The 13,699-nt window shown below is 43.1% G+C and overlaps 1 protein-coding gene across 3 annotated transcripts in view; it reads left to right on the forward strand.

Annotated features, from left to right (window-relative positions):
* The window catches only part of RAD54B (RAD54 homolog B), a 36,127-nt gene extending 22,428 nt beyond the window's left edge, over positions 1 to 13,699 (forward strand). Inside the window, exons 6-16 of one of the 3 annotated variants that reach the window (XM_053395638.1) lie at positions 139 to 301; positions 1,404 to 1,629; positions 3,635 to 3,842; positions 4,138 to 4,277; positions 5,347 to 5,637; positions 7,422 to 7,496; positions 7,823 to 7,998; positions 9,543 to 9,804; positions 11,466 to 11,532; positions 11,690 to 11,890; positions 13,259 to 13,699. In XM_053395638.1, coding sequence (XP_053251613.1) covers positions 139 to 301; positions 1,404 to 1,629; positions 3,635 to 3,842; positions 4,138 to 4,277; positions 5,347 to 5,637; positions 7,422 to 7,496; positions 7,823 to 7,998; positions 9,543 to 9,804; positions 11,466 to 11,532; positions 11,690 to 11,890; positions 13,259 to 13,455 — 2,006 coding nt within the window. In that variant the 3' untranslated portion in view covers positions 13,456 to 13,699. Of the gene's footprint in view, positions 1 to 138; positions 302 to 1,403; positions 1,630 to 3,634; positions 3,843 to 4,137; positions 4,278 to 5,346; positions 5,638 to 7,421; positions 7,497 to 7,822; positions 7,999 to 9,473; positions 9,805 to 11,465; positions 11,533 to 11,689; positions 11,891 to 13,258 lie in introns of all 3 variants that reach the window. The other 2 variants (XM_053395639.1, XM_053395640.1) reach the window with 2 other exon arrangements.

Consider the following 13,699-nt stretch of genomic DNA (forward strand, 5'->3'; position numbering starts at 1 on the left):
TTGCTGTTCTGCTGCTTTACTTAATCTGATAATTAAAAACATAACTGTGTTTGCCAGCTGTCGATTCTCCCCCAACCAGTAGCTTTTACTGAATAAACAGTAATGTTGCTTTCATGATTCCTGTGCTTCAAATTTAAGATTGCTTAGTTATGCTGCGCCCATCCCCAAATCACCAGCGGTTGTTCAACAAGTTGGGCTTGCCTGTGGTGGATGTTGTTGTGGACCCCCACATTGTAAACCATCTTCGACCGCACCAACGGGAAGGGATCACATTTCTTTATGAATGTATGATGGGAATGAGGTAAGAGGATAATCATTTTGTACTTCTTTTTAAATTGCGTGAACAAAAGCTGAAGTATGGCCTTTCAGTCATCTGCAGTAAATCACACAGGTGGGCAAACTTTCTTTCTGCTTTCTGATTTCATCGGTCTTTTTAGAACCTTGGCATGGGGTGGGGGGCAGGCTGGTATCTCCGAAGCTTATTGAGAATTGGCCTATATGTCATGGGTATGCTGTAGTGGTAGGAAATGGCATAGCCCTGGTGGTTAATTTGGTTGAATTGCATTTGGACCAGCTGCAGCAGGAGGTTTCCGTTAATGAATAATGCAACCGATTCTCTCCTAGCAAATTCCACCCTCAGAGAAGCAGGGCACTCATTCGAGATACACTTGACACGTTACATATTAACAGGGAAGTTAGTGAGAAAGCTCATTGTTGAAATTGCTATGCCATTTGCTTAATATAAACTCTGTAATTTGAAGTAGGGATTTTAAACTTCAATCCTATACCCACTTACCTGAGTGTAAGCCTCATTGGACTTCTGAATAACAACAAAGGAAAAGACCACAATGAAAGGAGAAAGTTGGGATATTGATTCCTGTTCATTCAGTAAAACTGTTCCAATCTCATTCCCTTATCAGAGTAAGTTGAGAAAGCTTTTGCCAAAGTTAGGAGCTTTCTACAAATTTGATTCAGGTTGTATAAGAAAACAGCCTCAGAAACTTAGAAGGAGGTGTATTCTAAGCAAAAATACTAGATTAAGCTAATAAACATAAATGTTATTTTGTTATTCATTTTTGTAGCCTTTTCTGTATATTAATGTTTTTACCCTTGTGGGGTTTTTTTACCCTTTCTGGTTCTGCACTAAATTGAATTATTTGATATGCACCTTGTAACAACATTGTCATATTATTGAAGGTGTGTGACTGAACCAACACATACAAATAGTAAGTAAATGAAATAAAAATCTAAGGCCAGGCCTCAATACATATTTTTGTGAAAAAGAAAAAAGGACTTGCATAGCTTAACAATATGGATTTTCCTAAGAATGGTTTGCAGAGAATTGCCAAACTTTAAAAGAAGAAGAAGAATAAAGTATCAACCATGCAATTGTCTTTTTTCAGAGTAAGCTGTAGATTTGGAGCCATTCTTGCAGATGAAATGGGTTTAGGAAAAACTCTGCAGTGCATTTCAGTCCTCTGGACTCTCCTGCGTCAAGGGCCATATGGATGCAAACCTGTAATAAGACAGGCACTGATAGTCACTCCTGGGAGTCTGGTGAAGAACTGGGGGAAAGAATTTCAAAAATGGCTGGGAAGTGAGAGAATCAAGGTGTTCTTAGTGGATCAGGTGAGATAATAGTCTGGTTTGTACATCATGTTAAACCATTCTTAAACCACTGTTAATTGAAAAATGCCAAAGAACGTTCTGCAGATAGAATCCTAGAGCTGGAAGGGACCCTGCGGATCATCTAGTCCAACCCCCTGCAATGCAGGAATATGCAGCTGTCCCTTGTGGGGATTGAACCAGCAACCTTGGCATTATCAGCACCACGCTTTAACTGTTTTGTCATACAATATCTTCTTTCCATGCGGCCTACTTCTCGCCCTGAGCTGCCCCTCTTCCTGACTTCCCTTAAGGCTTTGCAGTGCCCAGCTGCTAGCATTGCCTCATCATGTCACCATTTCCCTTTCCATTGGTCAGCTCCAAGAGCGAGGGTGTGGGAATCTTAGCAGTCTTTAGCAACTTTAATCAACCTGCAGTGTTCTCCTTACGTTCTCCCAATAAAGAAATGCCCATACTCCTTTGCACCATGTGTTTTTTAGAAATCCTTTTCTTCCACTCCTCTGGTCTACCCACTGGGTCCTTGACAATTGACCCATTACCATAAATTTGAGCTCAGTAAACTTGCCGATCAGAAGGTCGGGGGTTTGAATCCCTGCGACAGGGTGAGTTCCCATTGCTCAGTCCCTGCTCCTGCCAACCTAGCAGTTTGAAAGCACGTCCAAGTGCAAGTAGATAAATAGGTACCGCTCCGGCGGGAAGGTAAACAGCATTTCCGTGCGCTGCTCTGGTTCGCCAGAAGCGGCTTAGTCATGCTCGCCACATGACCCAGAAGCTATATGTCGGCTCCCTCAGCCAATAAAACAAGATGAGCGCCACAACCCCAGAGTCGGCCACGACTGGACCTAATGGTCAGGGATACCTTTACCTTTACCTTTACACCTTACCTGTGTTGGAGCCATCCCCCATCTCCCCTCCCCATCTGCTCCTGGATGGTTAAAAGACTGTTTTCAATAATGCAAACTTAAGTATTTTCATCTGTTTCATTTGTAATCATCAACAGGAATAGAACCTTTCTTGAATTCCTTCCACTTACTTGGCATTCTCTCTTCTATTTCTGTGCTTTGCTATTCAGGCATAAAGTTGCTGCTACTGTGAGCTGTACCCACTTGGATAAAGTAGGTAGAGCTCAAAGCGATATGTCAAAGAAATTCCCTTTAAGTTTTCAACTCCAGCTTGAGCTGCAGCTGTGAATTGAAGTGGGTCAGGGATGGGGGTGGGGAAAGGCGAGTTGGATGGGGAAAAGGATCCTGTTATTAGTCAGAGTTAGCAGCAACATGAACTTCAGGAAATTTTCTAGCGAGAGTTGCTGAATGCTAAGATTGGCTTCACTTGCTTAAAGTTGCAGTAACCTGGTGGGCAATTTGGGCAGGGCAACAAAACAAACACATGTAAACCATCGTTAGGGAGGTACTTACATTCACACGTCACCTTGCCAATAAAGGTCCGTATAGTTAAAGGTCCGTATAGTTAAAGCCATGGTTTTCCCAGTAGTGATGTATGGAAGTGAGAGCTGGACCATAAAGAAGGCTGATCGCCGAAGAATTGATGCTTTTGAATTTTGGTGCTGGAGGAGACTCTTGAGAGTCCCATGGACTGCAAGAAGATCAAACGCATCCATTCTTAAGGAAATCAGCCCTGAGTGCTCACTGGAAGGACAGATCATGGAAGCTGAGGCTCCAGTACTTTGGCCACCTCATGAGAAGAGAAGACTCCCTGGAGAAGACACTGATGCTGGGAAAGATGGAGGGCACAAGGAGAAGGGGGCGACAGAGAACGAGATGGTTGGATAGTGTTTTCGAGGTTACCAGCATGAGTCTGACCAAACTGCGGGAGGTAGTGGAGGACAGAGGTGCCTGGCGTGCTCTGGTCCATGGGGTCACGAAGAGTCGGACACGACTAAATGACTAAACAACAACAACATGTGAGGAAGTAAACACACAAGCATTTTTGTTTCTTTAAACTGCCAACTTGCCTGACCCACAAAGCATTATAATTCTCCGATCTGCAGGATCACAAAGTAGAAGAGTTCATCAATTCCCCGCTTTATTCAGTCCTGATCATTAGTTATGAGATGTTTCTACGCTCCTTGGACCAAATACAGAAGGCACAGTTTGGCCTTGTCATTTGTGATGAGGGACATCGCTTGAAAAATGCTGCTATTAAGACGACGACTGCACTTGCCAGTCTGTCTTGTGAGAGGAGAATTATTCTGACTGGTGAGTACTTAATCATCCTGTTGCCAGCAAACGGACTAGCATGGGGATAAAATAAGTGTTTGTTACATTTATGAATGTAGCTGGAGAGGGAACACTTCTCAGGATACTACATGAAGAGTTATTTGTGTGCAAACAAGATGTTGAGATCAGACCCCTCTAGCTGGAAGCACTGTTTGCCATACAGTAAAAAAGATAAATTTACATTGTAATGCAGAAGATGAATAAAATGTAAGCATCTCTGGGGGGCGGGGGGCGCCCTTCTGAAGGTGTAAATGCATTCCTTTTCTCTTCCAAGGTACTCCAGTACAAAATGATCTGCAAGAATTTTATGCATTAATAGAGTATGTAAATCCGGGAATACTTGGTCCTTTGTCTACATACAAAAAAGTATATGAGGAACCTATTCTCAGATCCCGAGAGCCTTCAGCAACAAAGGTACATTATCATCAAAATCTGGAATTGAACAGCGTGGTTTAAAATTAAGGGGCACCCGGTGCTTCTTGACAATTTATGAGGAATGAACAGTTCTTTTGGATGAGATTGTACAGAAAGGCATTACTTAACTTTACCCTTGCAGTGTTACATGCGTTCATACTTCTAAAATCTGAGTAGGATTTTCAGAATTTATTGTACAACACAAACGGCTCCATTTGGTCTTAGCTCCCTATAGTGACTTCCATTGCTGAATACTATTGAAAACTGGCGAAATGCTCATAACTTTTGCTGAGTGAGGTCTGCACAGAGCACATCAGTATGCAGAGGCACAACATATTTGGCACAATGAGTGGGAAGGGGCCATAACCTAGAAGCAGAGCCCATGTTTTGCATGCAGAAGGTCTCTAGTTCAAAAGGGGTTGGAAAAGATCCTTGCCTGAAATCCTAGAGAGCCAATCCCCATAAACGATACAGTAGTAGCTGGACTAATGGTCCCATCTGTTACAAAGGAACTTCGTATGCTCATAATATGCTCATATTTTGAGGATCCCTACTGGTATTGGATGAGTCACCCAGTATCAGGGGTGGGTGGCAAGTTTGGTGTTCATTGCAACAGTTGTCCTCAGGCACAGTACTTCACTCTTCCCTATAGGAGTGAAATGACAACTATTGACTTATGCAGGAGAAAGTTAAGGGGTGCATGTTAACAGTGGCTAAGTCTGCTTCTTCCTCATGGAAACCCTATTGCCTTAACTCTGCTCCAGATTGCATTTCTTAGCCAAGCTAGAGTGGTATGTGAACTTGAGAACTGGATTTATCATTCCCTCTATTTCTGAAACACTGTCACCACCCACCCACAGTAGAGGGATGTATCAGAACTGCACATGCTCTGTCCTGACTCTTTGGGGAGGGGGGATGGAATGGAGTATCCTGGAGGGGGACGGGGCTGCCTGACTCAAAGAGGAACACTACTCAATACAACATTGCAGGTCTCTATATCTATAGATCATTACTATTCAGCTGAGCTTGCTTGTATGAGCCAGTTTGACTGTCCATTTCGTTTACTTAGGAAGAAATTGAACTGGGCGAGAGAAGAGCAGCAGAACTGACTCGCCTCACTGGACTCTTCATTCTGAGAAGAACCCAAGATGTCATAAACAAATTCCTCCCTCCTAAATTGGAGAGCATACTTTTTTGCCGCCCAACAGCACTGCAGCTCGATCTGTATCGAAGTCTGACGAGCTCTCCGTTTGTTAGATCTTGCCTTCAAGGTAGTCTGGAAAACAGCTCCCATTTAATATGCATTGGAGCTCTGAAAAAGCTTTGCAACCACCCCTGCCTTCTCTTCAAAGCAACAAAGGTTTGTATATTGTGCTTTGTTTAAACACATTGTTTACAAAGCATCTCACATTATCGGTGCCATGAAAAAACACAATGGACAGCATTTCAGTCAACATAAGGACCAGCAAGTATCAAAAACCACATAAGCATATCAATAAATTCACAAATTACAGTAATTCAAAATGAGTTTATCACAAAAATACAACGAAACTATTCCCAATTATATTAATTCACCTAAAAACCCTGATTCAGCAGCATGATAATCTTGTTAAGAAAGGTGCTGCTTCTGTACTTTCTAACAAACCATCTGGGAGTAGGAGCAAACCTTGAAAGTTGTGAATAACTATGGTGCTTGCAGAGTCAACAGATCGGAGTGGGCAGTGAGAGGAAGAAACAAATTACATGCATACATTGTGTGGCAGGCACATCTCTTATTTCAGGCAGTTCACCTCCCAGCTTTTATCTGAGCTTCCCTTGTAGCCCCACCCCCATCTCTCACCTGGGGTTCAGATCATTACTCCCTCTAACACAGCCCTAATGCCCTTTGATGTTTACCCTTTGGGAGTGACCTGCCCATGGCAGCTTTGGGAAAGATGCTTCCCTCCCAGATACTGCTGCAGATATATGCCCCCCCCTCTCGGTTTCTACTTTCTCACCTGAGCACATGGAACAGCTCTTGAGGGTTCTTAGTATCAGCAGCGGCAGCTGCAGCTGCAGTTGAAGGCATTGGAGGCAAGGATCAAATTCTTTTCCAGCCCTTCAGATGTTCTGGCTGCTGTTACAGGACAAATGAATTTTCTTTGTCACCCTTTCCCTTTGCCTCGAGGCTGCCCTGTTTGTTACTTACTACAGCAGTGCCAGCTGCTGCTGCTGCTACCAGCAGATCAGCAAAAATCCCTTGAGAAATTATGTACTTCAGAAAGTAGCCGCACCTTTTGATTTCTTCAAAAACCTCAAGCCTGGAAAGTGTGAAAATGAAATGCTAACCTTTATCAGTTCCATTTCTTACAGTCTTTATTCTCTTAGCTGGCTTCTGCACTCATTATTAATTGGGCTTTTCTTATCCTGTCTCCCCAACTCCCTCTCAAACTAGTTAATAAAAGATGTCAAGAGATGCCAGCATATTTTATCTTGTCCTTTTACAAAGCAATGCCTATTGCTTTGCCAGTAGCAGCCATGATTCCTTCAGGGCAATCTTTTAAAAATGTATGATCTCCTTGAGGTTCCTGCATTCCAGGGGGTTGGACTAGATGACCCTCGAGGTCCCTTCCAAATCCCTACAGATCTATGATGCTACCTTTATGGAATCTTTTCCATGCTGATTTTCCTGCCAAGGACCTGCCAAGCATCCCCTGCCTAAGATGCTTCTTTATTTGCTTTAGTGGCAACTTTGAACCTTCTACTTGGAAATACATTATATTTATATATATTTGTCTGTGTTTGTGTGTGTATATATATATATTTATTTATATATACACAAAACGTAGTCATTTCCTCTGCCTTCCCCAACACACACATACGCACACAGTGGATCAGGCCCACAGGCGGAGGCAGGATGTGTCATAGTAAATTTTACAGGCATCTCTCTTGTTCCATCATGATGCTGCGTGTGTGCAAAAGAGCCACGGTACATAGCGTGATACCCAATTTATTAGTACTGGAATAATTGCAGTCCTGTATATAGTTTCATGGGAGTAAGCTCCATGGAGCGAAGTGGTGCTGATTGCATAGTTTAGACTTGTCAACCTTACTGAGCTTTAACAAGAGTTTTTTCAAGCCATGCAACTTTTTGCCTTTAATTAGAAACACACAGAATCCTGCAAAGAAGCGTTGTCATTTAAACTGCTGGCATGGAGTGGGAGCTCTGTCAAAGGAAAAGTAAGAATTAATACTTGCAGTATTATCTACGTATTCAACATTTTGGGATATTCTGTCCTCAGTGCTTTATAACACCCACTTTGGCTACAGCAGCCTTTTATTCACTTCAGAGCAGATGAAGAAGGAAGAAGCAGAAATGTTTTGCTGTAAGGCTTTAATAACTTTTGTTTGTCACTGAAGGGGGAAAAAACAGCTTTAGTGATTAACTGCACCCTTCCAAGATCCAGAGTAAACTTGTCTGAAGTGTGGTGCTTGATGCTTTAAAAATAATATGCCATGTTAACAATAAAAGCCACCCAACTTTTAATGAACTGTTCTTTTTCTAGGACAAAGGATGTGATTCCAGTTGTGATGTACAAGAGAAACAGAACCTCCATGAGGCTTTGCTTGATATTGTTTCTCAAGAACATACCCCAACCTCTTTCTCTGAGACTGACTCAGGGAAGTTGAACGTGCTGACGCAGTTGCTGGCAGCAATTCGAGAACTGAGCCCTGCAGAAAGGTAGGAAATTGGTTTGGTCAGCTTCTCTCTCTCTTTTTTGTTAGTGTAGTTGAATCTTTTGATTTAATCTGATTTCTCTCAGATGACATACACCTAGAACAGATGATCCTAACAATCGATGTTATAATAATAATAATTTATTATTTGTACCCTGCCCATCTGGCTGGGTTTCCCCAGCCACTCTGGGCGGCTTCCAACAAAGACCAAAAATACACTAAAATGTCACACATTAAAAACTTCCCTGAATAGGGCTGCCTTCAGATGTTTTCTGAATGTCAGGTAGTTGTTTATCTCTCTGACATCTGATGGGAGGGCGTTCCACAGGGCGGGCGCCACTACCGAGAAGGCCCTCTGCCTGGTTCTCTGTAACTTTGCTTCTCACAGTGAGGGAACTGCCAGAAGGCCCTCGGCACTGGATCTCAGTGTCCGAGCAGAACGATGGACGTGGAGACGCTCCTTCAGGTATACTGGGTCAAGGCCGTTTAGGGCTTTAAAGGTCGACACCAACACTTTGAATTGTGCTCAGAAACTTACTGGGAGCCAATGTAGGTCTTTCAAGACCAGTGTTATGTGGTCTCAGTGGCCGCCCCCAGTCACCAGTCTAGCTGCCGCATTCTGAATTAGTTGTAGTTTCTGGGTCACCTTCAAAGGTAGCCCCACGTAGAGCGCATTGCAGTAGTCCAAGTGGGAGATAACTAGAGCATGCACCGCTCTGGTGAGACAGTCCGCGGGCAGGTAGGGTCTCAGCCTGCGTACCAGGTGGAGCCCATTTTGCATGGGCAGGAGTAAAAACAAGGCAAACCCCCTCCCTCCTGAACCACAACAATGCACTTCTTATAACCATGCAGGTGGCATCTGGCTAAAACACTCTTGCTCAACCTCTGCCCCATGGCTATTTGTCACCCTGTGCTCTTTGAAGGAAGAAGGCTAGGTCTCTATAATGTTGTTCATCTGATAACCTGGCATTCACTGAGTTTTAGCAAAGTTGTAGCCTGGGAAACAGGCTAGTATTGAGACAGACGATTGGTCCCATCTAGCTCAATATTGTCTACAGCCCTCAGCTGCTATGATGACCCCCCCCACACACAAAATAACCTCTTCCACATAGCATATGGGACCTTTTTAAAAAACTAGTTACCGCAGGGGAGTGTTACCCTCCCCTTCCCAGCTGCCTGCCTCTAATTCACCCTGCCGCAACCCGGGCAGGAATTAAGAAAATATCTCTCATTTGTGTGAATGGAAACTTTCTTGGGGGGGGGCAGTGCTGAGGAGGGGATGCTGCAGGCCAGATCCAAAAGTGCTGCAGACCGCATGTGGCTTGTGGCCTGGCACTTACCTGGACCTGTTCTGTGCTAAAAGGAGCCTTTCTCGACTCTATACCTAGAGGTTCCAAGGATTTGAACCCTGGACCTTTTTGCATGCAAATTATGTACCCTGCCCTTGGTACACACGCTAACGATATATACGTTTTGGAGATTTAAATGCAATGAACATGAAGGAACTGTATTAGCCAGTAACAGATCTACTGTATTCTGGATTGACAGAGTCGTGGTGGTATCCAATTACACACAGACCCTGAACATATTGCAAGAGGTGTGCAAACGCCATGGATATTCCTATGCAAGGCTTGACGGCAACACTCCCGTCTCCCACAGACAGCAGATCGTTGATGGTTTTAATAGTAAATTCTGCCCCTCTTTTATCTTCCTGCTGAGTTCAAAGGCTGGTGGCGTGGGTCTGAACCTTGTTGGGGCCTCCCATTTAATCTTATATGATATCGATTGGAATCCAGCCACGGATATTCAGGTTTGTTGTGAATGTCTGAAAAGCCTTTTACACCAGGCATCATTAGCAGCAGCTGTTTAATGGCACACATTTTTGTTCAAAGAAACATTCAGATTGATACCATTTTGTATGCAGGCCTGTGCCCTGGGGTTGCTGAGCATACTTACCAAAGATGGATGCAGGTGGAATTAATATTTTCCATTGCAGAAGTTTAACTCACTTTCTCACAGGAAATTTCAAACAGGATGCTCAAAGCCCAATTCAAATAGGCAAACTTCTCCTTTCCGAGGGCTATATGGTAGTTACTTTGAGAATAGCTAGTTGCATTGGGGTCTCATTATTTTGAGCTCAGCTGCAAGGAACGAAAATGCCATAACTGATTTACCATGCAGGATGGTTAAAATATCTGAAGTGCTGAATAATTCCCCTTGCATTCGTTGTCTGAACCACGCTTTGAAGTAAGCCATTGCCATTATTATTATTATTATTATTATTATTATTATTAATTTATTCAACATATACACTGCCCTATTCCTGGAGGTCTCAGGGCGGTTCGCAATAAGACCACAACATATAAAATCAAACCAAAAGCAGTAACCCAATAAACCCCCTCCCCCCCAAAAAAGCACTAGTTCCTCATGTAGCTCACTGATCTTGAAACCGAGGAAGGTTAAAAAGAAAATTTGTGATCTGACATGGAGGCCTGTTGCTCAAAGAAGTTTAAAAAAAAAAGTCGCTGGGCTTGGCAAAGGCCTTGCACACCTAAAGTTGTTCTTTGGATCTTAACCATTGTTTTGCACATTATGCACAGACACACACAGGGTAAAAAAATTGTAGAGAGGGCTGCTGTTTTTAATACTAAATTACTTTTAAAATTAGATGTGTATGGAGGAAATGGGCTTTCATCCAGTGGAGTCGTACATTACCTTAATTTGTTGGGAAAGGGTTAGGGATGATAGAGATGCTGTAATCATAATAAAGGGGGGAGGAGCCTGTGTAGTTTTGACAATTCAGTTTGGTTGGCCATGGCCACTGGATGCTTTGCTCTTGAAATTGATGATACACATTCTGTTGGTTTTAATGGAGTCATCTTAAGGCCATAGTTAATATGAGTTGTTCTGTGACTGGTGCTGCCACAGCCTCAGGAAGGCCTGATTTGGAGTGGCACTGCAGAGCCGGGGAATGGGGTTTTAACCCTTTACCATTGTGCTGAGTCTCTGATAGATAATCCCTCATGCCAGAAGCTTCTATTAGCTGTGGAAGGCCTGTGTGTGTTTTCCTCTCCGTAGCTAATAGTGGCTATAGGGAGGGGTGCTGATTTTTGTTACGCAATTGGCAGGTGGAGGTTCAGGCTTGCACTCCCCTCCTGCCATGCCTCAGTCCAAATACGGCATCACCCACAGCTGTTTATAAGACAGGGAAGAGATGTTGGCAGCCTCAGTTACGGTTCTCCTTCACATGTAGTTTTGGCCGGTGGGATCCACATTTTAATAAACATATATAGGTTTATGTTGCACTTGGTTTTCCTTATAAATTCCAGGACCTGATAGTTTGGGTCCGAAAAAGAACTGACAACCAAATGTTAGAGAAGCGGGTAAATTTAAATAAGGTGAAATGCTCTTGCCAGCCACATAATACAGAATAGTGTGCTCAGTCATATTTCCCTTCTCCTTCCCTTTTAGGCAATGGCCAGAGTTTGGAGAGATGGGCAGAGACATACAGTGCATATTTACAGACTGCTTACTACAGGTCCGCCGCATATTTGCAAACTCTTGTTTGAGTTTGGTTCGCAGGAAACATCTCTAGATGTATCCGCTCTTAAGAATTATACAGCATTTTCTGTTGGCTTTTATTTCAGGCCCTCATTTCCAGAAATAAAACCAGTGTCTCTGCTTTTTCAATGCAGGCACAATAGAAGAGAAAATCTATCAGAGACAGATCAGTAAGCAAGGGCTCTCTGGGGCAGTTGTCGACTTTTCCAAGGGATCCGAACACATCCGTTTTTCTGTTGAAGAACTTAGAGATCTGTTCACCCTGCATGAAGAGTCTAGCTGCCTTACCCACGATTTGCTGGAGTGTAAATGCACAGAAAAGGAAGGTGACCTAGGTGAGTTTTGTTTTGCTTTCGTTCCTCCTCTCCATTGGTCACTGGCCCCTCTCCAACTCGGTATACAATTTGGTTCCCAGCATTCCCTTAATGTCTTTATAAATTGCAAAAATAGGGATTGGTAGCTTTCAGTGGTAATTGCTTTTATGTGAATAACAAATTGCCTCTTTGTGGAACCTCTAAATCAGGGATGGAGAACCTGCTGTTGCCCTCCTGATGACTAACATCCAGCATGGCCAATGGCCAATAGTTAGTGGTGATGGGAGCTGTAACAGAATAGATTAATAGAACTGTGGGATTTGAAGGGTCCGTGAGGATCATCTACCCCAGGTTTCCTTAACCTTGGCCCTCCAGATGTTTTTGGCCTACAACTCCCATGATCCCTAGCTAGCAGGGCCAGTGGTCAGGGATGATGGGAATTGTAGTCTCAAAACATCTGGAGGACCGAGATTGAGGAAGCCTGAATTCTAGCCCAATCCCCTGCTTTGCAGCTCTCCCATACAGGGATCAAACTTGCAACCTTGGCGTTACCAGCACCACGCTCTAACCAACTGAGCTATCCAGGCCAACAGCAGATTGTGGGTGCGCAAGTTTCCCAGTTTGTGATCCAAACTATGCCTTTTGTGCAATAATTTGACCCATGTTGAATCATAATCATAGGTGGTAAATTGGGGACAGATGAAAGGGAGGACTTCTTCTCACAGTACAGAGTTAACCTACGAAATCCACTGCCACAAGATCTGGTGATACCCACTATCTTAGATATCTTTTAAAGGGGGATTACAGTGGTACCTCGGGTTACAGACTCCGCTAACTTCGGTTAAGAACTTTGCTTCAGGATGAGAACAGAAATCGTGCAGCGGCAGCGGGAAGCCCCATTAGCTAAAGTAGTACCTTAGGTTAAGAACAGTTTCAGGTTAAGAACGGACCTCCAGAACGAATTAAGTTCTTAACCCGAGGTACCACTTTACACAAATTCATGGAGAATGTTATCACTGGCTATTAGTGAGGATAGCTGTGTACGTATTATCTCCAGGATCAGAGACAACATGCCTCTCAATTACCACTTGCTGAGGAGAAAAAGCAGAGGACACATAGTGCTTTCTTGTGTGCTTCCAGGTACATAGAATCTGGTTGACCCCTTTGGGAATGAGGATGCTGGGCTAGATAGGCCTTTCAGTCACACACACACACACACACACACACACACACACACACATGCTTAAACAGCTTAAACAGGGACAAATTAAGGACTTGTTCCCATGATCTTGTATCCGTTTCATAATTTTCACACTGTTCTTTGTCAAAAATAACAGATTTGGCATTTGATGTTCTTCCCTGCATCTCTAAAAATGCCATTTCTTTCAGGTCCCTCGGAAAACCTTTCTCTACAAGATTGCCAGCTTGGCCAAAGCAATGTGAAACCTGACTCAAAAAAGCCTCTCTCTATGTCACAGTTGATGCAATGGAAACACTATTCTGGGAATCACGAAAATCTTCCCGATCCCTTTCTTAGAAGAATAAAAGAAAACATTACATTCGTTTTCCAAAATATGACCAACTAAATGATGCCATCTAAACAGGGACATTAGTTTCTCCCTTAGTCACAATGGACGTTTGTGCCTTATCTTTTACAAGCAAAGCAAACTAATGGAATTGTTGGGGACTTATAAAGAGCATGTAATAAGGTTTATATTGGGGAAAGATTTAAGAATAAATTATGGTTGGGGAAGACATCTTGTTTACTATTACTTTTTCTGATTTGGTGTCATAAATAAAATTATTTTGTAATATTTTACTTGGAGCTAA

Source organism: Podarcis raffonei, chromosome 7 (genome assembly GCF_027172205.1).
Source record: "Podarcis raffonei isolate rPodRaf1 chromosome 7, rPodRaf1.pri, whole genome shotgun sequence".
Classification (NCBI taxonomy): Eukaryota; Metazoa; Chordata; class Lepidosauria; order Squamata; family Lacertidae; genus Podarcis; species Podarcis raffonei.